Raw genomic sequence first — 23,208 nt, 5'->3', positions numbered from 1 at the left:
ACCAAGGAAGCGCAGAAGCTGCTTCCTGGTGGTAGGCTGTGGGTAATGCTGGATGGCTTGAGTGTGTATGTTTAACGGAGCTATGCTGCCACTCCCTATCTCATGACCAAGATAACGCACTTTACCTTTGGCAAAGGTGGACTTGCCCAAGTTAATGGTGAGGCCGGCTGTCAGGAGCTTGGCAAACAATCGTTGCAGCTGGAGCAGATGTTCGCTCCAGGTGCTGGTTGCCACAACGATGTCATCCAAGTTGGCGTAGGTGTTATCTAAGCCCAGGATGACGCGGTTGACAGCTCGCTGGAAGGTGGTCGGGGCATTACATAGTCCAAATGGAAGGCGTTCGTATCTGTAAAGGCCAAAGGGAGTGGTAAAGGCAGATATTTCCTTAGCTCGCTCTGTCAAACATACTTGGTAGTATCCCTTGAGTAAGTCTAACTTTGTTAGATACCGAGCATTACCAATGGCATCAAGGATGTCATCAATTCTTGGTAATGGATAAGCATCCTTGATAGTCACAAGATTCAATTTCCGGTAATCAGTACACAACCTCACTTTACCTTGAGGTTTCGGCACCAAGATGCAGGGTGAGGCCCAAGGGGACTCACAAGGGGTGGCCAGCCCATGATCCAGGAGGTACTGTACCTCAGCACGCATGACTTAATTTTTGCTCGGGCTGATTCTGTAGAAAGGTTGACGAATCGGCCGGGTGTCAGGGAGTAGCTGGATATCGTGCTGAACCACATTACACTCCTGTGGATCATCGCTGAACAGCTTCTGATGTTCCTTGAAGATTCTGATGAGAGGAGCACTATTACTATCCTGCAATAGGTATGAAGATCATTAAGGATTTCCGAGTTGGAAGGCACTGACTCAGTGTTAGTGCTTTCGGGAGGAGAAGCAGGGAAGGTATCACTGTGGAGGTATGGACCTTTACAGGTGGATAATGATACCAACACAGTAGGGGGAGTACCTTGATACTGCTTTAGGAGGTTGACGTTGCATAACTGGGTCTTCCGCCGCCTATCTGGAGTCTCAAGAACGTAGTTATGATTGTTCCTGCACTCCTTGATGCGGTAAGGTCCTGAAAACTTGTTTTGCAATGAAGAACCTGGGATAGGAAAATATGCCAACACGAAGTCTCCTGGTTTAAATTTCCTTAGTTTGCTGCGTTGGTCAAAATTAGTCTTCATCCTCTCCTGAGCTTTCAATAGATTGTCATTAGCAAATTTACGTACTCTCTCTAGAATGTGTTTTAAGTTTTGAAGAAACTGGGGCACATTCTGAGGGTCACTAAAGGTGGCATTATGTAGAGAGTCTTTGAAAGCTTTGAGAGGAGTACGGCACTTACGTCCGTAGAGCATCTCATAAGGAGATACTCCTAGAGACTCATTGGGGAGACTTCTGAAAATGCACATAATGAGGTCAAGTTGTTTATCCCAGTCCTTCAAGGTTTCATTGCAAAATTTCTTTAGGAGTGCTTTAATAGTCTGATGACTACGTTCAAGAGAACCCTGTGAAGCAGGATGATAGGGGCTGGACAGTACCTGTGTGATGTTGAACTCCTCCAGTGCCTTCTTGAAGAGATCAGTGGTGAAGTTGGTGCCACAGTCACTTTGAACCTCTCTTGGAAATCCATACTGGGTGAACATCTTCATTAGGTGTTTCACCACAGTAGCAGCCGTAATGTTCTTTACTGGAAATGCTTTGGGGAATCTGGTGGTAGGACACAGGATAGTTAGTATATAGGCGTTGCCAGAACTAGTCTGGGGTAAAGGACCAACACAGTCTATGATGAGTCTGTGGAAAGGCTCCGCAGGCACCAGAATAGGAGTCAATGGGGCCTGGGGAATAGAGATGTTAGGTTTACCTGCCATCTGACATGTATGACACTGTTGCACGTAACTTTTGACGTCCTTAACCATACCTGGCCAGTAATAGTCTTATCTGATTCCGTGGTAGGTTTTGTTAAAACCGTAGTGAGAAAGAGCTCCGTGGGTCAGGTGTAGAATATCGGGCCGTAGGCTGGTGGGAACCACTAGTTGTTCGACATTTGCCCAATCGTCGTCCTCCTTCAGCTTACTGGGTCTGTACCTGCGGTAGAGCAACTGATTCTCTAGGAAGAACCCAGGGATACTGTCAGGTTGAGTCTCAGCCTGGAAGAATAATGGTGTTAATGATAGATCTTCCCTCTGTAACTTACGGAACTCCAAACTAGTAAGATTCGGTTGTAGATTCAGAGGGTCTTGAGGGACAGTGGTAGCAGTAGAGTCAGCTGGTTGCGGGCGTGCAGCTTGTGCACGGGTGGTCACCAAAAACCGGAGGAGAAACTTCATCACTTTCTTGGACCTCTGCTGAAACATACTTAAAGATGGGATTGTCCACTACAGAGTTACACACCTGGGGTTAGTCCATGATGATCAGGTTGGACGGTTGCAGATCTTCTGCCAAGTCGTTGCCCAGGAGAAGTTGCACTCCAGACATGGGAAAAGGCTTTTCCCTGATGGCGACTTGGACTTCACCGGTCACAAAAGGACAATCCAGGTGGACTCTGGCGAGTGGATACGGAGTGGTAGCAGTGAGGTCAGTGATAAGGACGGTTTTCCCGGTGTAGGTGATGTTAGGCACAGTTGATTTCAATATTATTGACTGAAGAGCCGCTGTGTTCCTCAAGATCTTCAATTTGAAACGTCCCTCCGAATCTGTACCGTTGGTAGAGACAGTTCCAGAATACAGGTGTTTGTTGAAGAGAGAAAGATCATTAACAGGAACACCAACATTCATCACAGGCTTACCTGACTTAGGAGGAGTCGGTTTGGGTTTAGTTGTTTCATTGCCTTTGTATTGAGCTTTCCCACATCTATCTATGGTATGTCCATAGAGTTTGCAATACTTACAATACAATTGAGAGCTCGCTTGATCTGTACTCACTTTATCGTAACTGTACCAAGACTTCTTACTGGGAGGTGGTGATAGCCGGTGGATGAGGCTGTAGGTGTCAGCTGACTTCGCACATTTGATGTAGTCGGTGTCTTCTTTATCTGCTAAATATAAACGGACGGAAGGGGAAACACGTCTCAAGAATTCCTCAACTAGCATGAGGTTGACGAGTTCTGAAAATGTAGAGACATGTGCTGCTTCCAGCCATTTCATGAAATATCTTTTCTTGGTATTGGCAAATTCTAGAAAGGTGGTGGTACTTGCCTTTAGATAATCCCGAAATTTTTGTCTGTAGTTCTCGGTGGAGAGAAGGTAGGCATCCAAAACTGCTTGCTTCAGGGTCTGGTAGTCATTCTCAGACGCTAAGGTACTGAGAGTAACTACAGCTCTACCTGTGAGATGAACTCTGAGACGGGTAGACCATTGATCTGCAGGCCAGCTAAGTTTATTAGCTAGGGTCTCAAAAGTGGTGAAAACGACATCAATCTCTGTCTCAACGAATTTTGGCATTAACTTACTTGCATGGGAGACATTGAAACTTATGGGAAGATTAGCGGTAGCTTGTTGGCGTTGAGTGTGGTGTGTAGTTTCAAACGTGAGTTCTTGTTGACGACATGCTATAACCATCTCCGCTTGCTTCTTGTCATGCTCGCATTGCATCTCCAGGTGACATTGTTTTGCTTCAAGCTGTACTCGCTCACGCTCACGGAGTAGTGCAGTCTCACCTTCCTTGAGGATCGCTTTACCTTCCTGTTCTTCTTTCCTGATTGCAGCCTCTCTTTCCCTTATTTGTAGAGCTTCTTTCGCCAGGGCCGCCTCTCGTTCTTGTTCTTCTTTCCTGATTGCAGCCTCTCTTTCTTGCTCTTCTTTCCTTAGGGTCGCCTCGCGTTCTCTCATTGGGAGAGCTTCTTTTTGTTGTTCGAGGGCTTCTTTTTGTTGCTCTCGCTCGAGCTTTGCAAGTTCAAGCTGGAGTTTCATAGTTGCTAGAGCATGTTTATCTGTGTTACGAACCCGGATCCAGCGTCCGAGCCCGGAGCATTGACAACCACGCCATCTGTGGGTCAGCTCCCGAAACCCCCGCCAAACGGACGACGACACCTGGTGAGGACGGCGAATACGGGCCACAAGGGCCAGTTTCCAGTCCTGTGCAGCTCACAATACCGCCGCTGCTGACCTCTGGTGAGGTGGTGCTCAGACACCAGCGCCATCTATGGAGCGGATAGGTGGGCGTTTGTGTCTGAGCCTGTAAGTGAGGTGCCTTAGTGTGTCCTAGTTATTGATGACGTGTCTGTTTACAGAGCCGACCTGGGACTGCTGTAATGGAAGTGGAGTCAGTCTACCCGAGGCAGCCGTCTCCATACCGTGTGCTTAGCTGCAGTAGCTGTGAAGTCGTCCCCCGGAAGAACACTGTGGTGTTACCCTGCCAGTGGAGTGGCAGTTGAAAGGATCGTCGTTCCCGGGGCCGACTGCTGGAGACGATTATCCACTGGGGTACTGAGGACAGGAGGGTGATTTGTGATATCACACGTGACTCCTGTCTAGGGCGTTACCCTAATATCGTTCGTGGAGTGGCCTGACCAGCGTTGCGGGTCCGGAACCTGCCAGCAGACCGGCTGGATTTGTGGTTGACGGCCTCCACGGCGGTGCTCCCAGTGGACCTGTGTTTTGGCTGACCTGTGGCCAGGGTAGGCTCAGCATTCTCAGAGGATTCGTTGTGAGGCCACGAGAAAGCACCGAGGACTCAGCACCCAGCGTCTGGATCCAGAGTCTTCAGCAGAAGACAACTGTGTGAATAATCCCCTTGTATAGTGTTAAGACCCCTCCCCCTGTGTACTCTTTTATATATATATTTATTTATTTGGTGATGGTGAAAATTATAGTCTTAAGTTCTGAACTTTCTTTCCCTTCCCCCTTTAAGTTTCTTGCGTCACGGATCACATCCCTTGAAAGCCACTGCTGGCTTGGGGTCGGATACAACTTCCTCTAACAACATCAGAGTGAGAACCCCGTTGCGTCCCGAGAGGGCCGTAACAATCTGCAATAGAATAATTTTCGTGAGTTTCAGAGTCAATCTTCCCTTCATCTAAGAGGTGATCCATTATTAAATTGTGCAATTCATTTTTGTTGGCTCCATGGGGAACATCTAGTTGATACTCGAGTGCAAGAGTTTGTAATTCGGTCCTCTTGGCACGACTTAAGTTCCCTATTTCACCTGCTGGATCGTTATGAAAAGCTTGGAGACGAAACATGGTGAAAAATAGCAAAAAATATACAACGAATACTTGTGATATGGTAAGTGTCAGTAACAGGATAACGTGGCAACTGGTAACTTTCCTGTGGAATTTAATATTTAACAATTAATGTTAATTTTAGAATGGTTGATTAGTCAATCAAAAGCGCAGGAAATCTTGTACCCGGTACTCAATGTAAGAGAATAAGGGCAAGAAAATCCTACTAAATAAATGAAACTGATAGTTTCTAAAACAAATAAAACATTTAATTGTTCCAAAAGTGAATAAGGTAGTCCAAGAATGTAGGCATACCTTGCCGAGTCTCTATAGGACAGAAGCAAGGGTTTTCCCACTAAATGAAATATGATAGTTACAGAATTAGCGAACTTTGTGCTCTGAAAAAAGAAAGCTAATTCCCTACCTAAGTAAATATCATCAACTCTGACCGACGTGTAGGGGTGCGAGTGTCAACTGGTAACGAGAACTGCTGCTGAGGTCCCAACTCAGCAACGTAGTCCGTGCTAGAGGAACTATGGCCCTCTTTATCCTCCTTCGGTCGGATTGCAGAAGATAGGGTGCTTTGACCCGAAGACAAACCAAAGTACTAGGGTACCCAAAATGATGATCTGTCTGAGATTGAGAAATATCCTAGGGACAAAAGTTGGAAAACACGAGTAATAACATGGAGGGAGGGATGACCAATTAAGAGAATGACTGCGGCTACAGTCACCACGTAATCCAAAGTTATCCAACACTCTCAATATGCTACTCTCGGAATGCTCAATACACACAGCACCATATAAATATTAAAAGTAATGAAAATATTGAAAAGCATCTGTATCAAAGCCGAGCCAAGTACGCTTACCACAAATTGATGTTCTGGTACTAGTACCTGAGTGAAGCTCCTAGGACAGGCCCCCATTAAAAGTGACAGGAAAATGTAGGAGTGTTGATGTTCGGCAGTCCTCCAATGGCTGGTGTCAATGCATAGTGTTATGATCTCAGCCTGCAGGAGAAACGAGTCTCCCCCTTCAGAGTTATTCAGCAGCCTGACCTAACCAGAAGGTCTAAGAAATATAAAGGCGATAACACAGATGTAAAAATAGTTTGTTGGATTCAATGAACAGTTTAAGATTATGGGCAGTAAGTAAGGAAATTGATAAATGACTGGCTAGGAGATGTGGACATTTTGCTGGAGGTGTGAGGCTCGTTTCTGGAGAGCTTTGACCTCACTTGAGGCCAGACATCGCAGGGGGGAAAGCTGCGCTCCGTTGAGCTCCTGTCAGAAAGGAACCCCTAGTGATATATCTCCAAGAGAAGAGAAGTATGCAGACGTGCCAGCTGTAGAATCGTGCTGGGAACGTTGTGGTCTCAAGTCCTGGTCGACGAGGAGAGTATTAAGCCGCCCAGAGACATTTTCGTGGGCTGTGGAATTGCCCTGACCAGGCTTCGTCAGAGGGAGGAGCGCCCTCAACCAGATAATCTGTGGTAAGCACGATATACGCCAGTTCATAGTGATTGATTGTAGTTGGTCGTGTGCCCAGCGACAGTAGCAATGTTTATTGATAAGTTAGACATGTTTTAATAAGGCAAAAAGCCTGAAATAAGAGAGTGGAGAGGGAGGAACATGGAGCGACATCCGTCTCCTCTGAGCACTGGCAGGCAACTGAGGGAGCCCGGCTCCTGACGGCGGAGGACCCTCCCAGTGTGAGGCCCGCCAGGCGGGGTGGAGCATGGACCCGCCCAACGGGAAAGTCCACTCTCACAGTATGTAGAGAGCAGATAGAGGTTGGAGGCAAACATATTGTGTGATTATTTTTGTTTATGTGTTAAAGGGGAAACATTTTTATTGGAGTGTCGATGGGTTGCAGGTTTGTCTTTGGGGAAGAAGTTGCTGAGAACTTCGAAGCCAGCACAGAGGGAGTAGTTGGTGAGACTCCAAGGTAGTGGAGCAGAGGACCTCGAGCTGTGAGGAGAAGCAGCGAAGAGGAGTGTCACGTGCTTCTGTAGAGGTGGTGAAGCACCATAGTTGCTCGAGGGAACTTCATGGTGTAGCAACCAAGAGAGCTGTGGAGGACCCTAGCAGAAGGGTGAAGCACCGTAGATACTCAAGGAAAACTACATGGTGTAGCAGGCTGGAGGAGCTGCAGAGGATCCTGGTAGTAAACCCGGAAGAACCTGAAGAGAGCAGGGTAGTGAACTTCCAGAGGTGGAAGGGAAGTTCTGGTGGATTACTTGTAGGGAGTTGATAGTGTTTGGTTGTCATTAGCGTGCAAGACGCAGTGAGAGGTGAGTGATTGTTTGCATTCTTATGTCAAGGAGTGTTTTATACTGAAGTTTAGAGTTACAATCGTAGGCTGGATTACCTACAGATGTATGTGTTTTAGGACTGATAGAGTGATCGATTGATCATTGTTGTGTATCAAGGAACATTTATACTGATATATGTTATTGCATTCACATGCTGATTTTCTTTGTACACATTTATAGATACATATATATATTCTCTTGCTGATGGTGCAACAGTGTATGTAGACTTGACCTACTTGAGGAGGTTGATAGTATCAGATGGTGAACCAGGAGATAGGATACCACTTGATAGGCTGATGATAGAGTTCTGATGGTGTTGGAGTGCAACCTGATTGTAATGGTATAGAGTATAGGATTCATTATTATTATATGTGTGTATGTATTGTGTATGTGCTTTGTCCAGTAAATGTATTCCAATTTGCTGGTGTTTGCCCTTGTCCTAGTGAGGCTTCCCAGGAAATAGTAAAGAAAGAGAGAGAGAGAAAAAGAACCAAGAACCACCGCTGTGGACAGGGTAGAAGGTAATACTAATAAGTCAAAGGGGATTGAGGAGATCATATCACATAAGGAGAGAGTGGGGAGTCACAGCAGCTCGAGTGGGTGTGTGCACGTGACAACGAGGCTGAGTGTTGGAGCCGCATCCCCTAAACGTGTGACGTTGAACCCCTCTCCAAGAGCCAGATGCGCCTAGTGTAATCTCCTAGTGAAGTAAAAGCACTCTGCCGAGTTATGGGTTGGGTTGTCCGTAAAGGAGGAACACGCAAGGATCAACACCACCAACCCAAACTATAATACTAGTCACACTTACAAAAAAAAAAGATAGACTGCTTGCCTGTTTTATATGTGGTAAAGTAAGGGAAGACACGCAATACACATAGTATGAACAATGAAACTTTAATTAATATAGAAAACAAATTATAAACAAAGACAATCCCTTGGCTATGTACAGTGCAAATAAAAAAGTCAAAAAATATAACATAAATGAATAATAGGGATGAAGTTACTCTGCAATAATATAAATACACAGTGAAAAATAATCAGGTGCTGAGAATATGGCGCTAGCTGCGAGACATCCAGCTGATACATAGCGTATATCAGTTAGTTGTTCACTGCGTGAGAGCACAAGGATATTCTGACTTCAATGGCAGGTTCAAGCCCAAACATCGACTCAGGTAGAGGGCGCTGAGATGCAGGTGTGCAGATGGCGAGTCACCAATCAGGAGCAGGCAGGCTGGGAAGGGTAGTTGGCTGGTTGATGACGAGCCGGCGTGGAGGGAGTGTGGAGTGGGGGGTGAGTCTTGGGTACGTTTTGCTTCCTGGTCAAAACGTTTTGTGCTACTAGTAGACGTATCCTGAAGGTAGCATCTTATTCTTGTATAATATACGTAACTTGATGTAGAGAAGAGCAGGCTCAATCTCTCTTGAAAGAGATTATCATCACAATATATATATTTATATATATATATATATGGCACAACTCTCCTAAACACGAGAGTTAAGTATACAACTTTAGAACACTTTCCCACCAGGAGACTCGAACCCTAGCCAGCACAGAAGCCTTCCAGCAACTGGCGTAACAGGTACGCCTTAACCCGCTCCACCACCCGCTCAGACCCTTAAAAGAGATGGTAATTTCGGAGTATTTAAATACACCAAAGATCACCACCTCCCAAGAGCACTAGAGCAAGTGAGAGGTCATTTAGACGTTAATTTCATCAAGTCCCTGTTGATATGGGAAGACACAGTGTCTATGCTTAAGGCACAACTCTCCTAAACACGAGAGTTAAGTATACAACTTTAGAACACTTTCCCACCAGGAGACTCGAACCCTAGCCAGCACAGAAGCCTTCCAGCAACTGGCGTAACAGGTACGCCTTAACCCGCTCCACCACCCGCTCAGACCCTTAAAAGAGATGGTAATTTCGGAGTATTTAAATACACCAAAGATCACCACCTCCCAAGAGCACTAGAGCAAGTGAGAGGTCATTTAGACGTTAATTTCATCAAGTCCCTGTTGATATGGGAAGACACAGTGTCTATGCTTAAGGCACAACTCTCCTAAACACGAGAGTTAAGTATACAACTTTAGAACACTTTCCCACCAGGAGACTCGAACCCTAGCCAGCACAGAATCCTTCCAGCAACTGGCATAACAGGTACGCCTTAACCCGCTCCACCACCCGCTCAGACCCTTAAAAGAGATGGTAATTTCGGAGTATTTAAATACACCAAAGATCGCCACCTCCCAAGAGCACTAGAGCAAGTGAGGGGTCATTTAGACGTTAATTTCATCAAGTCCCTGTTAATATGGGAAGACACAGTGTCTATGCTTAAGGCACAACTCTCCTAAACACGAGAGTTAAGTATACAACTTTAGAACACTTTCCCACCAGGAGACTCGAACCCTAGCCAGCACAGAAGCCTTCCAGCAACTGGCATAACAGGTACGCCTTAACCCGCTCCACCACCCGCTCAGACCCTTAACTCTCGTGTTTAGGAGAGTTGTGCCTTAAGCATAGACACTGTGTCTTCCCATATTAACAGGGACTTGATGAAATTATCGTCTAAATGACCCCTCACTTGCTCTAGTGCTCTTGGGAGGTGGTGATCTTTGGTGTATTTAAATACTCCGAAATTACCATCTCTTTTAAGGGTCTGATCCTGGGAGTATGGGTTCGAGTCACTTCTGGGGTGTGAGATTTCAGTCGCATATAGTCCTGGGGACCATTCAGGCTTGTTTGCATTTGTGTTCCTCACGTGTGCCCCAAAGAATGAGGTGATTTGATAAAATGCTATGCCCAAGATTATCATCCGAGTGCCGGCGGGGGAGTGGTTCAAATAGCTTCGCCTATCACTTCCTTATGTCCAGTTGTGATGGTCAAGCGGATTAAGGCGCCCTGTAGATACCAGTTGCATGGTTCCTGGGAGTATGGCTTCGAGTCACTTCTGGGGTGCGAGTTTTCAGTCTCATATAGTCCTGGGGACCATTCAGGCTTGTTTGCATTTGTGTTCCTCACGTGTGCGACAAAGAATGAGGTGATTTGATAACATGCTATGCCCAAGAGTACCATCCAAGTGCCGGCGGGGGAGTGGTTCAAATAGCTTCGCCTATCACTTCCTTATGTCCAGTTGTGATGGCCAAGCGGATTAAGGCGCCCTGTAGAAACCAGTTGCCCTTGCTCCTGGGAGTATGAGTTCGAGTCACTTCTGGGGTGTGAGTTTCAGTCGCATATAGTCCTGGGGATCATTCAGGCTTTTTTGCATTTGTGCTACTCACGTGTGCCCCAAAGAATGAGGTGATTTGATAAAATGCTATGCCCAAGATTACCATCCGAGTGCCGGCGGTGGAGTGGTTCAAATAGCTTCGGCTATCACTTCCTTATGTCCGGTCGTGATGGTCAAGCGCATTATGGCACCCTGTGTTCGAGTCACCAGTTCGAGTTCGAGTCACCAGTTCGAGTTCAAGTCGCCAGTTGCGTTGCTCCTGGGAGAATGAGTTCGAGTCACTTCTGGGGTGTGAGTTTTCAGTCACACATAGTCCTGGGGACCATTCAGGCTTGTTTGCATTTGTGTTTCTCACGTGTGCCCCAAAGAATGAGGTGGTTTGATAAAATGCTATGCCCAAGATCACCATCTGAGTGCCGGCGGAGGAGTGGTTCAAATAGCTTCGGCGATCACTTCCTTATGTCTGGTCGTGATGGTCAAGCGGATTAAGGCGCCCTGTAGATACCAGTTGCGTTGCTCCTGGGAGTATAGGTTCGAGTCACTTCTTGGGTGTGAGTTTTCAGTTGCATATAGTCCTGGGGACCATTCAGGCTTGTTTGCATTTGTGTTCCTCACGTGTGCCCCAAAGAATGAGGTGGTTCAATAAAATGCTATGCCCAAGATTGCCATCCGAGTGCCGGAGAGGGAGTGGTTCAAATAGCTTCGGCTATCACTACCTTCTGTCCAGTCGTGATGGTCAAGCGGATTAAGGCACCCTGTAGATACCAGTTGTGTTGCTCCTGGGAGTATGGGTTCGAGTCACTTCTGGGGTGAGATTTCTGTCGCATATAGTCCTGGAGACCATTCAGGCTTGTTTGCATTTGTGTTCCTTACGTGTGCCCCAAAGAATGAGGTGATTTGATAAAATGCTATTCCCAAGATTACCGTCCGAGTGCCGGTGGGGGAGAGGTTCAAATAGCTTCGGCTATTACTTCTTTATGTCCGGTCGTGATGGTCAAGCGGATTAAGGCGCCCAGTAGATACCAGTTTCATTGCTCCTGAGAGTATGAGTTCGAGTCACTTCTGGGGTGTGAGTTTCAGTCGCATATAATCCTGGGAACCATTCAGGCTTGTTTGCATTTGTGTTCCTCACGTGTACCCCAAAGAATGAGGTGATTTGATAAAATGCTATTCCTAAGATTACCGTCCGAGTGCCGGTGGGGGAGAGGTTCAAATAGCTTTGGCTATCACTTCTTTATGTCCCGTCGTGATGGTCAAGCGGATTAAGGCGCCCTGTAGATACCAGTTGCGTTGCTCCTGGGAGTATGGGTTCGAGTCACATCTGGGGTGTGAGTTTTCAGTTGCATATAGTCCTGGGGACCATTCAGGCTTGTTTGCATTTGTGTTCCTCACGTGTGCCTTAAAGAATGAGGTGATTTGATAAAATGCTATGCCCAAGATTATCTTCCGAGTGCCGGTGGGGGAGAGGTTCAAATAGCTTCGGCTATCACTTCTTTGTGTCCGGTCATGATGGTCAAGCGGATTAAGGCGCCCTGTAGATACCAGTTGCTTTGCTCCTAAAAGTATGAGTTCGAGTCACTTCTGGGGTGTGAGTTTCAGTCGCATATAGTCCTGGGGACCATTCAGGCTTGTTTGCATTTGTGTTCCTCATGTGTGCCCCAAGGAATGAGGTTATTTGATAAAATGCTATGCCCAAGATTACCATCCGAGTGCCGGCGGGGGAGTGGTTCAAATAGCTTCGGCTATCACTTCCTTACGTTCAGTCGTGATGGTCAAGCTGATTAAGGCGCCCTGTAGATACCAGTTGCGTTGCTGTTAGGAGTATGAGTTCGAGTCACTTCTGGGGTGTGAGTTTTCAGTCGCATATAGTCGTGGGGACCATTCAGGCTTGTTTGCATTTGTGTTCCTCATGTGTGCCCCAAAGAGTGAGGTGGTTAGATAAAATGCTATGCCCAAAATTACCATACGAGTGCCGGCGGGGGAGTGGTTCAAATAGCTTCGGCTATCACTTCCTTATGTCCGGTCGTGATGGTCAAGCGGATTAAGGCGACCTGTAGATACCAGTTGCGTTGCTCCTGGGAGTATGGGTTCGAGTCACTTCTCAGGTGTGAGTTTTCGGTCGCATATAGTCCTGGGGACCATTCAGGCTTGTTTGCATTTGAGTTCCTCACATGTGCCCCAAAGAATGAGGTGGTTTGATAAAATGCTATGCCCAAGATTACCATCCGGGTGCCGGCGGGGGAGTGGTTCAAATAGCTTCGGCTATCACTTCCTTATGTCCAGTCGTGATAGTCAAGTGGATTAAAGTGCCCTGTAGATAACAGTTGCGTTGCTCCCGGGAGTTTGGGTTCGAGTCACTTCTCGGGTGTGAGTTTTCAGTCGCATATAGTCCTGGGGACCATTCAGGCTTGTTTGCATTTGTGTTCGTCACGTGTGCCTTAAAGAATGAGGTGAATTGATAAAATGCTATGCCCAAGATTACCATCCGAGTGCCGGTGGAGGAGAGGTTCAAATAGCTTCGGCTATCACTTCTTTATGTCCGGTCATGATGGTCAAGCGGATTAAGGCGCCCTGTAGATACCAGTTGCTTTGCTCCTGGAAGTATGAGTTCGAGTCACTTCTGGGGTGTGAGTTTCAGTCGCATATAGTCCTGGGGACCATTCAGGCTTGTTTGCATTTGTGTTCCTCACGTGTGCCCCAAGGAATGAGGTGATTTGATAAAATGCTAGGCCCAAGATTACCATCCGAGTGCCGGCGGGGGAGTGGTTCAAATAGCTTCGGCTATCACTTCCTTATGTCCAGTTGTGATGGTCAAGCGGATTAAGGCGCCCTGTAGATACGAGTTGTGTTGCTCCTGGGAGTATGGGTTCCAGTCACTTCTGGGGTATGAGATTTCAGTCGCATATAGTCCTGAGGACCATTCAGGCTTGTTTGCATTTGTGTTCCTCACGTGTGCCCCAAAGAATGAGGTGATTTGATAAAATGCTATGCCCAAGATTACCATCCGAGTGCAGGCGGGGGGAGTGGTTTAAATAGCTTCGGGTATCACTTCATTATGTCCAATCGTGATAGTCAACTGGATTAAGGCGCCCTGTAGATACCAGTTGCGTTGCTCCTGGGAGTATGAGTTCGAGTGCCTTCTGGGGTGTGAGTTTTCAGTTGCATATAGTTCTGGGGACCATTCAGGCTTCTTTGCATTTGTTTTCCTCACGTGTGCCCAAAAGAGTGAGGTGATTAGATAAAATGCTATGCCCAAATTTACCATACGAGTGCCGGCGGGGAGTGGTTCAAATAGCTACGGCAATCACTTCCTTATGTCCGGTCGTGATGGTCAAGCGGATTAAGGCGCCCTGTAGATACCAGTTGCGTTGCTCCTGGGAGTATGGGTTCGAGTCACTTCTCAGGTGTGAGTTTTCAGTCGCATATAGTCCTGGGGACCATTCAGGCTTGTTTGCATTTGAGTTCCTCACATGTGCCCCAAAGAATGAGGTGGTTTGATAAAATGCTATGCCCAAGATTACTATCCGAGTGCTGGCGGGGGAGTAGTTCAAATAGCTTCGCTATCACTTCCTTATGTTCGGTCGTGATGGTCAAGCGGATTAAGGCGCCCTGTAGATACCAGTTGCGTTGCTCCTGGGAGTATGGGTTCGAGTCACTTCTGGGGTGTGAGATTTCAGTCGCATATAGTCCTGGGGACCATTCAGGCTTGTTTGCATTTGTGTTCCTCACGTATGCCCCAAAGAATGAGGTGATTTGATAAAATGCTATGCCCAAGATTACCATCCGGGTGCCGGCGGGGGAGTGGTTCAAATAGCTTCGGCTATCACTTCCTTATGTCCAGTCGTGATAGTCAAGTGGATTAAGGTGCCCTGTAGATAACAGTTGCGTTGCTCCCGGGAGTTTGGGTTCGAGTCACTTCTCGGGTGTGAGTTTTCAGTCGCATATAGTCCTGGGGACCATTCTGGCTTGTTTGCATTTGTGTTCCTCACGTGTGCCCCCAAAATGAGGTGATTTGATAAAATGCTATGCCCAAGATTACCATCTGGGTGCCGGCGGGGGAGTGGTTCAAATAGCTTCGCCTATCACTTCGTTATGCCCGGTCGTGATGGTCAAGCGGATTAAGGTGCCCTGTAGATACCAGTTGCGTTGTTCCTGGGAGTATGGGTTCGAGTCACATCTGGGGTGTGAGTTTTCAGTTGCATATAGTCCTGGGGACCATTCAGGCTTGTTTGCATTTGTGTTCGTCACGTGTGCCTTAAAGAATGAGGTGAATTGATAAAATGCTATGCCCAAGATTACCATCCGAGTGCCGGTGGAGGAGAGGTTCAAATAGCTTCGGCTATCACTTCTTTATGTCCGGTCATGATGGTCAAGCGGATTAAGGCGCCCTGTAGATACCAGTTGCTTTGCTCCTGGAAGTATGAGTTCGAGTCACTTCTGGGGTGTGAGTTTCAGTCGCATATAGTCCTGGGGACCATTCAGGCTTGTTTGCATTTGTGTTCCTCACGTGTGCCCCAAGGAATGAGGTGATTTGATAAAATGCTAGGCCCAAGATTACCATCCGAGTGCCGGCGGGGGAGTGGTTCAAATAGCTTCGGCTATCACTTCCTTATGTCCAGTTGTGATGGTCAAGCGGATTAAGGCGCCCTGTAGATACGAGTTGTGTTGCTCCTGGGAGTATGGGTTCCAGTCACTTCTGGGGTATGAGATTTCAGTCGCATATAGTCCTGAGGACCATTCAGGCTTGTTTGCATTTGTGTTCCTCACGTGTGCCCCAAAGAATGAGGTGATTTGATAAAATGCTATGCCCAAGATTACCATCCGAGTGCAGGCGGGGGGAGTGGTTTAAATAGCTTCGGGTATCACTTCATTATGTCCAATCGTGATAGTCAACTGGATTAAGGCGCCCTGTAGATACCAGTTGCGTTGCTCCTGGGAGTATGAGTTCGAGTGCCTTCTGGGGTGTGAGTTTTCAGTTGCATATAGTTCTGGGGACCATTCAGGCTTGTTTGCATTTGTTTTCCTCACGTGTGCCCAAAAGAGTGAGGTGATTAGATAAAATGCTATGCCCAAATTTACCATACGAGTGCCGGCGGGGAGTGGTTCAAATAGCTACGGCAATCACTTCCTTATGTCCGGTCGTGATGGTCAAGCGGATTAAGGCGCCCTGTAGATACCAGTTGCGTTGCTCCTGGGAGTATGGGTTCGAGTCACTTCTCAGGTGTGAGTTTTCAGTCGCATATAGTCCTGGGGACCATTCAGGCTTGTTTGCATTTGAGTTCCTCACATGTGCCCCAAAGAATGAGGTGGTTTGATAAAATGCTATGCCCAAGATTACTATCCGAGTGCTGGCGGGGGAGTAGTTCAAATAGCTTCGCTATCACTTCCTTATGTTCGGTCGTGATGGTCAAGCGGATTAAGGCGCCCTGTAGATACCAGTTGCGTTGCTCCTGGGAGTATGGGTTCGAGTCACTTCTGGGGTGTGAGATTTCAGTCGCATATAGTCCTGGGGACCATTCAGGCTTGTTTGCATTTGTGTTCCTCACGTATGCCCCAAAGAATGAGGTGATTTGATAAAATGCTATGCCCAAGATTACCATCCGGGTGCCGGCGGGGGAGTGGTTCAAATAGCTTCGGCTATCACTTCCTTATGTCCAGTCGTGATAGTCAAGTGGATTAAGGTGCCCTGTAGATAACAGTTGCGTTGCTCCCGGGAGTTTGGGTTCGAGTCACTTCTCGGGTGTGAGTTTTCAGTCGCATATAGTCCTGGGGACCATTCTGGCTTGTTTGCATTTGTGTTCCTCACGTGTGCCCCCAAAATGAGGTGATTTGATAAAATGCTATGCCCAAGATTACCATCTGGGTGCCGGCGGGGGAGTGGTTCAAATAGCTTCGCCTATCACTTCGTTATGCCCGGTCGTGATGGTCAAGCAGATTAAGGTGCCCTGTAGATACCAGTTGCGTTGTTCCTGGGAGTATGGGTTCGAGTCACATCTGGGGTGTGAGTTTTCAGTTGCATATAGTCCTGGGGACCATTCAGGCTTGTTTGCATTTGTGTTCGTCACGTGTGCCTTAAAGAATGAGGTGAATTGATAAAATGCTATGCCCAAGATTACCTTCCGAGTGCCGGTGGGGGAGAGGTTCAAATAGCTTCGGCTATCACTTCTTTATGTCCGGGCATGATGGTCAAGCGGATTAAGGCGCCCTGTAGATACCAGTTGCTTTGCTCCTGGAAGTATGAGTTCGAGTCACTTCTGGGGTGTGAGTTTCAGTCGCATATAGTCCTGGGGATCATTCAGGCTTGTTTGCATTTCTGTTCCTCACGTGTGCCCCAAGGAATGAGGTGATTTGATAAAATGCTATGCCCAAGATTACCATCCGAGTACCGGCGGGGGAGTGGTTCAAATAGCTTCGGCTATCACTTCCTTATGTCCAGTTGTGATGGTCAAGCGGATTAAGGCGCCCTGTAGATACGAGTTGTGTTGCTCCTGGAAGTATGGCTTCGAGTCATTTCTGGGGTATGAGATTTCAGTCGCATATAGTCCTGAGGACCATTCAGGCTTGTTTGCATTTGTGTTCCTCACGTGTGCCCCAAAGAATGAGGTGATTTGATAAAATGTTATCCCCAAGATTACCTTCCGAGTGCCGGCGGGGGAGTGGTTCAAATAGCTTCGCCTATCACTTCCTTATGTCCGGTCGTGATGGTCAAGCGGATTAAGGCGCCCTGTAGATACCAGTTGCGTTGTTCCTGGGAGTATGGGTTCGAGTCACTTCTGGGGTGTGAGTTTCAGTCGCATATAGTCCTGGGGACCATTCAGGCTTGTTTGCATTTGTGTTCCTCACGTATGCCCCAAAGAATGAGGTGATTTGATAAAATGCTATGCCCAAGATTACCATCCGAGTGCCGGCGGGGGAGTGGTTTAAATAGCTTCGGGTATCACTTCATTATGTCCAATCGTGATAGTCAACTGGATTAAGGCGCCCTGTAGATACGAGTTGCGTTGCTCCTGGGAGTATGGGTTCGAGTCACTTCTGGGGTGTGAGTTTTCAGTCGCATATAGTCCTGGCGACCATTCAGGCTTGTTTGCATTTGTGTTCCTCACGTGTGCCCCAAAGAATGAGGTGATTTGATAAAATGCTATGCCCAAGATTACCTTCCGAGAGCCGGCGGGGGAGAGGTTCAAATAGCTTCGGCTATCACTTCTTTATGTCCTTTTGTGATGGTCAAGCTGTTTAAGGCGCCCTGTAGATACCAGTTGCGTTGCTCCTGGGAGTATGGGTTCGAGTCACTTCTGGGGTGTGAGATTTCAGTCGCATAGAGTCTTGTAGACCATTCAGGCTTGTTTGCATTTGTGTTCCTCACATATGCCCTAAAGAATGAGGTGATTTGATAAAATGCTATGCCCAAGATTACCATCCGAGTGCCGGTGATGGAGTGGTTCAAATTGCTTTGGCTTAATTGCTTCCTTATGTCCGGTCGTAATGGTCAAGCGGATTAAGGCGCCCTGTAGATACTAGTTGTGTTGCTCCTGGGAGCATGGGTTCAAGTCACTTCTGGGGTGTGAGTTTACAGTCGCACATAGTCCTGGGGACCATTCAGGCTTGTTTGCATTTGAGTTCCTCACATGTGCCCCAAAGAATGAGGTGGTTTGATAAAATGCTATGCCCAAGAATACTGTCCGAGTGCCGGCGGGGGAGTAGTTCAAATAGCTTCGCTATCACTTCCTTATGTTCGGTCGTGATGGTCAAGCGGATTAAGGCGCCCTGTAGATACCAGTTGCGTTGCTCCTGGTAGTATGGGTTCGAGTCACTTTTGGGGTATGAGTTTTCAGTCGCATATAGTCCTGGGGACCATTCAAGCCATTCATTATATAATATATATATATATATATATATATATATATATATATATATATATATATATATATATATATATATATATATATATATATATATATATATATATATATATATATATATATATATATATATATATATATATATTGGTATATGCATGTTTCATTGAATATGACAGCATATTCTGTATATACTATTTTCTGATTTAGGGCTTCTATCCCTCTTACTTATGCTCTTGCATCAGTGTTCAGCTGAAAGAGGAGTTCACCAAAAGTCATGTTGTTTTAAAGGTGAAAAAAAAGATTTGAAAAACTAAAGAATGTATTACACTAATTACAAAATCGCACGACGTTTCGAACCTACATGATTCATTCTCAAGTGACGTTACCGTACAGAAGAATCTATTTTAAACTAACAGTGGGTCAGGTGACCACAAATGGATCGTTCACAAAGGGGTCAGGTGTAAACAATGGGTATATACATTGGGTAAGCATTAAGGAGAAAAGAAGCTAAAGATCAGAAGGTTAAATAGAGTACATACAAAGATTAATCAAGCGTAGTGGACGCTGTTTGTCGAGCAGTGGCTTCTCTGTTGGCATCTTGACGTTCTGATCTTGTTCTTACTCCCATGGTGGGTAAAGTGAAGAGTTCCGTAATTTGAGTATTTATGGTAGGTTGTTTTGCTTTTATGTGGATTGCTTCAAGAATTTGTAATCTTCTTACATCTTGGGTTTTGTCTATTATACAAGTGTTTTCATTCAACATTTCTCTTGTCAGGGTGATGTCATGGGCTTGTCTCATGTGATTTCTAGGGACACCTGATGACAAGATGACAGTTCAAACGCCTCGTCAGCTTAGTCGACGTCTACCTATGTACTTAGATTGAAGGTTACATCCTTCATGGGGGACAGGTGTACATGTATACAACGTTTGACTGCTGTATAGAGTTCTCCGTCTGCTTCGGGCTGTTTTTGATAAGGAAGTCGGTAGTCTTTTTTTTTGTAGAATGTGATCAGGTCTATGTTTTGGTTAGGAGTAATGCTTTTTACTCCTTTACGGATTATTTTTTTATTATTCTTTCTTCTTTTTTATGTTCACTGTGCATGGTTGATTTCTATATAATTTTATTTGAGGTATTGTGGTTTCTGTTCTAGATTCAGGATTATACCATCGGTCCAAGTGTCTTCTTATAGCAGCGTTTATTTCCGTGTTGCTATATCCGTTGTTCACCTATATCTAAGTTACTCCTTCAAACTCTCTACTCACGTTGCTCCATTCAGAGCAGTGGGTAAGCGCTCGACGAATATAAGCATTGAGAACACTGACTTTGTATCTTTGGGGGCACTCACTTTTACCGTTCAGGCATAATCATATGTCGGTAGGCTTAGTATATACGCTGTTACTTAAAGAGGTTCCTGTTTTTGTTATTAGTACATCCAGGAATGGAGACTGTTATTTTCACTATTTTCATGTGTAAATCGTAGTACTGGCTCCCTCCCTAGATGGCTTTTTAGATCAATTAGTTCGTCTGAGTCTTTTACTATGACGAATGTGTCATCTACATAACAGCAGTATACAATTGGTTTTTGTCTGCTACTGAAGACACTGTCTTCAATGGTTCCCATATAAAAATTTGCAAATAACACTCCTAAGGGGGAGCCCATTGCTACTCCGTCTATTTGAAGATATATGTCTCCTTGCAGACTGATGAAAGGGGCTTCCTTTGTACATGCCTCGATAAGACTCTTCAAGTGTGGCTCGAGTATGTCTAATTTGGGGGTGCTCTCGTCTGTGTATACTCTGTCTAGTATCATTTCAATGGTTGTGTCGACTGGGGCGTTGGTAAATAGGGATTCGACGTCCAGGGAAGCAATGATTCCATCTGGCTGTGTAGTTTTGATTAATTCTAGGAAATCTGCTGATGATTGTAGACTACAGTTGCTTGGAGTGTATGGAGTTAGGAGTTTATTAAGTCTTTTTTACCAGGTGATAGGTTGGAGTTGGTATTTGGCTGATTATTAGGCGTAGAGGGTTACCAGGTTTGTGTGTCTTAACATTGCCTTAGGCATATCCTAAGCCATAGTCACCTTGGAGTTTAGTGAAATGATCACTATTTTTCTTTGCGTTGATTGCAGTAATAGTTTTGTTCACTTTGTGTTTAAGATCTTCCACAGAGTTCCTCGTGATTCGTTGAAATTTGGTGTCACCACTAGGGATGATGTTTTTACCTTTCACAGGTGTGGCACGCGTTTAGTAGGTATACAAAGGACACGTGCGTATTCGAATGGAACGTTGAGTTAAAATTTCAAAACAATTGGTGAAGAACTTTTTTGAGATTACAGCGTGTGTTGCTCTTACATCCAACAGATGGCACTGTTTTTTATAAAAAAAAACATGTTTTTTCTTATCACAGGTGAGCCAGGTATATAGTAGGTATATAAAATTACGTGCTTATTCGAATGCAACGTTGTGTCAAAATTTCATAGCAATCGGTAATGAGGTTTCGAAGATTTCCTTCACATAAAAAAATGAAAAACTAAGTTTTTCAAAAAAGCATGTTTTTTTCCCGTCACAGATGTGACATCTATATAGTATGAACATAAAAACTCGCTCGGATGTGAATGGAACGTTGTATGAAAACTTCAAAACAATCGGTTAAGAACTTTCGGAGATTAGCGATTTTGAACAAACGAACATTTACATTTTTATTTATATAGATGTAACATAAGCTCTTAGAAAGCTTTTCTTTGCGTTCTTTCTGCGCCCGGGCAAACACTTCGCTTGGCCCTGGGTGCGTGTTTGGTTTTTATTTTATCTTGGCCTAATATCTTCCCTCCTGGTAACAAAACTAGACAATTTGTCCACTTGGCTACCAACATTTACATTCTTTTCTATTAAATGTAGAGCGAAACAACTTACAGAAAGGCACAAAATGCTATTTGTCATTATCGGTTACTTGACTTGTCTTAGTTTTAAATGGGCCAGTTTTTTGTATTCAACCACAAAGTAACTACCAGCATCTTGCAGGAGTTGGTGGCAGCAGTTGTACATGGTGACCAGGAGCGTGTGTTGACGACCATCGCCCAGGGTGCGAACACCAGCATCATGCCATGGGAGGATGACGACCACAAGTCGGTCTGCCTGTTGACTCGTGCAGCTGCTGAGGGTCACGCTGCCCTGGTGCCGCTCCTGCTGGCGGCAGGACTTCCAGTGAACGGTGCCGGGGAGTCCTGTACGCCATTATACTATGGGGCCAAGTGTGGGCATAATGAAGTGGTGAGGGAACTAATAATTGCCCAGTCCAGCCTGGAAGCTACAGATAAGAATGGTGAGAACCACGACAATGAACCTATAAGTGTGTGTGTGTGTTTTAACTATTTGTATTTGCTAAATGTGGCTGCAGGATCGAGAAGTTAAGTTGTCTTCCGCTCCAGTTCTCTCCCCCCCCCCTCATTGAACCTCACCTAGAAAATTTCTCACCGTACTGTAGACCCATCGTCTGTAGCCTCTCATCTTCCTCAGCATGTTTGCCTGTTTATCTAATTCCTTTAGCGCGTATTCAAGCGCGATAATGTGGTTGTCACTAGTTCCTAGTGGTATCTCAAACTGTTACGGTCTCACTTAGCCAGTAACTGGGTTCTTTTCATTAAACTTAATGTAGGGCCTTAGTGCCTCTTCTTACCAGATCCAACCCCAAGTCAGGGGTTCAGTTATTAATATCAGTTATTAAAAACTGATCAGTAATAGACAATCCATCAGTGATGGAGGGTAAACAACACTAAACAAAACCATCACCACATGTACTTCAATCTTAATGTTCAGCTATATACGCCTATTACATATATACAGCACATATAATACCGTATATGTCACTTTCACACTGGACGAAATAAAAAACTTCTGCAATCAGCTATCACGGGGGAGTCCTCCTTTATACAACATTCAAGGTTCTTTCCCAGAGCCTTTCTTATGAGGTACACATGCCGGCAAGTCCTCTTTTCTCAGCAATTCATGGGACAGTTCTCCACAGCATCATCACAGTGTCTAAATACTACCTTGAAAATCCAGCAACACGTTTGCTGGCTTCATCTAAAGACCTCACCTTTAACACACCTTAACATAGGGGACAGACTGATGTTAATTCTATCTATTAACACAACTGGGCCACCCCGGGATATGTCGTTCTAATCACCAATAGCTCGTTGGCTACCACAGACAATTTACTGTCTCCGACGACTAGGCCCTACTTTTTCCCACCAAAACAAATCTTGCGTTCAGGACTGCTCATGCTGGATACTCTTGCTGGACTCCATCTTGCCCTTTAAGGTACCACCACAGTAGTGAAGTTGAGGACTACGATCATGCGAGAACCACCTGTGGCTCACCTGCCCAGGTGAGCGCGGGGCGATCCGTCTCATCGCGGTGAGTAATGTCACCCGAGCGCGCGGTCGTAGTCCTCACGTGGCTAAGAGGTGTGTGATTAGGTTAGGATGACCATGTGAACAGGTGTAGCAGGTGTGTGGAGGATGAGTGGTGCAGTGTTCTGTTCGCATGGTGCAGTGGTAGAATGGGTGAGATGAGTGTTGAAAGTGTATGTTTGCAAGCGCAGAGTTGTATAGGTGTGTGTGTGAATGCTAGAGCGAGTAAA

At 45.8% G+C, this 23,208-nt stretch overlaps 1 protein-coding gene across 1 annotated transcript in view; it reads left to right on the top strand.

The window, feature by feature from the left end:
- LOC123752215 (uncharacterized) overlaps positions 1-23,208 on the top strand; it is a 535,987-nt gene that overhangs the window by 111,555 nt on the left and 401,224 nt on the right. The window contains exon 4 of the mRNA XM_069327530.1: positions 21,588-21,888. Within this exon, the coding sequence (XP_069183631.1) occupies positions 21,588-21,888 (301 nt within the window). The remainder of the gene's footprint in view (positions 1-21,587; positions 21,889-23,208) is intronic.

Source organism: Procambarus clarkii, chromosome 19, assembly GCF_040958095.1.
Source record: "Procambarus clarkii isolate CNS0578487 chromosome 19, FALCON_Pclarkii_2.0, whole genome shotgun sequence".
Taxonomy (NCBI): Eukaryota; Metazoa; Arthropoda; class Malacostraca; order Decapoda; family Cambaridae; genus Procambarus; species Procambarus clarkii.
This window is presented reverse-complemented; position numbering and strand designations above follow the sequence as displayed.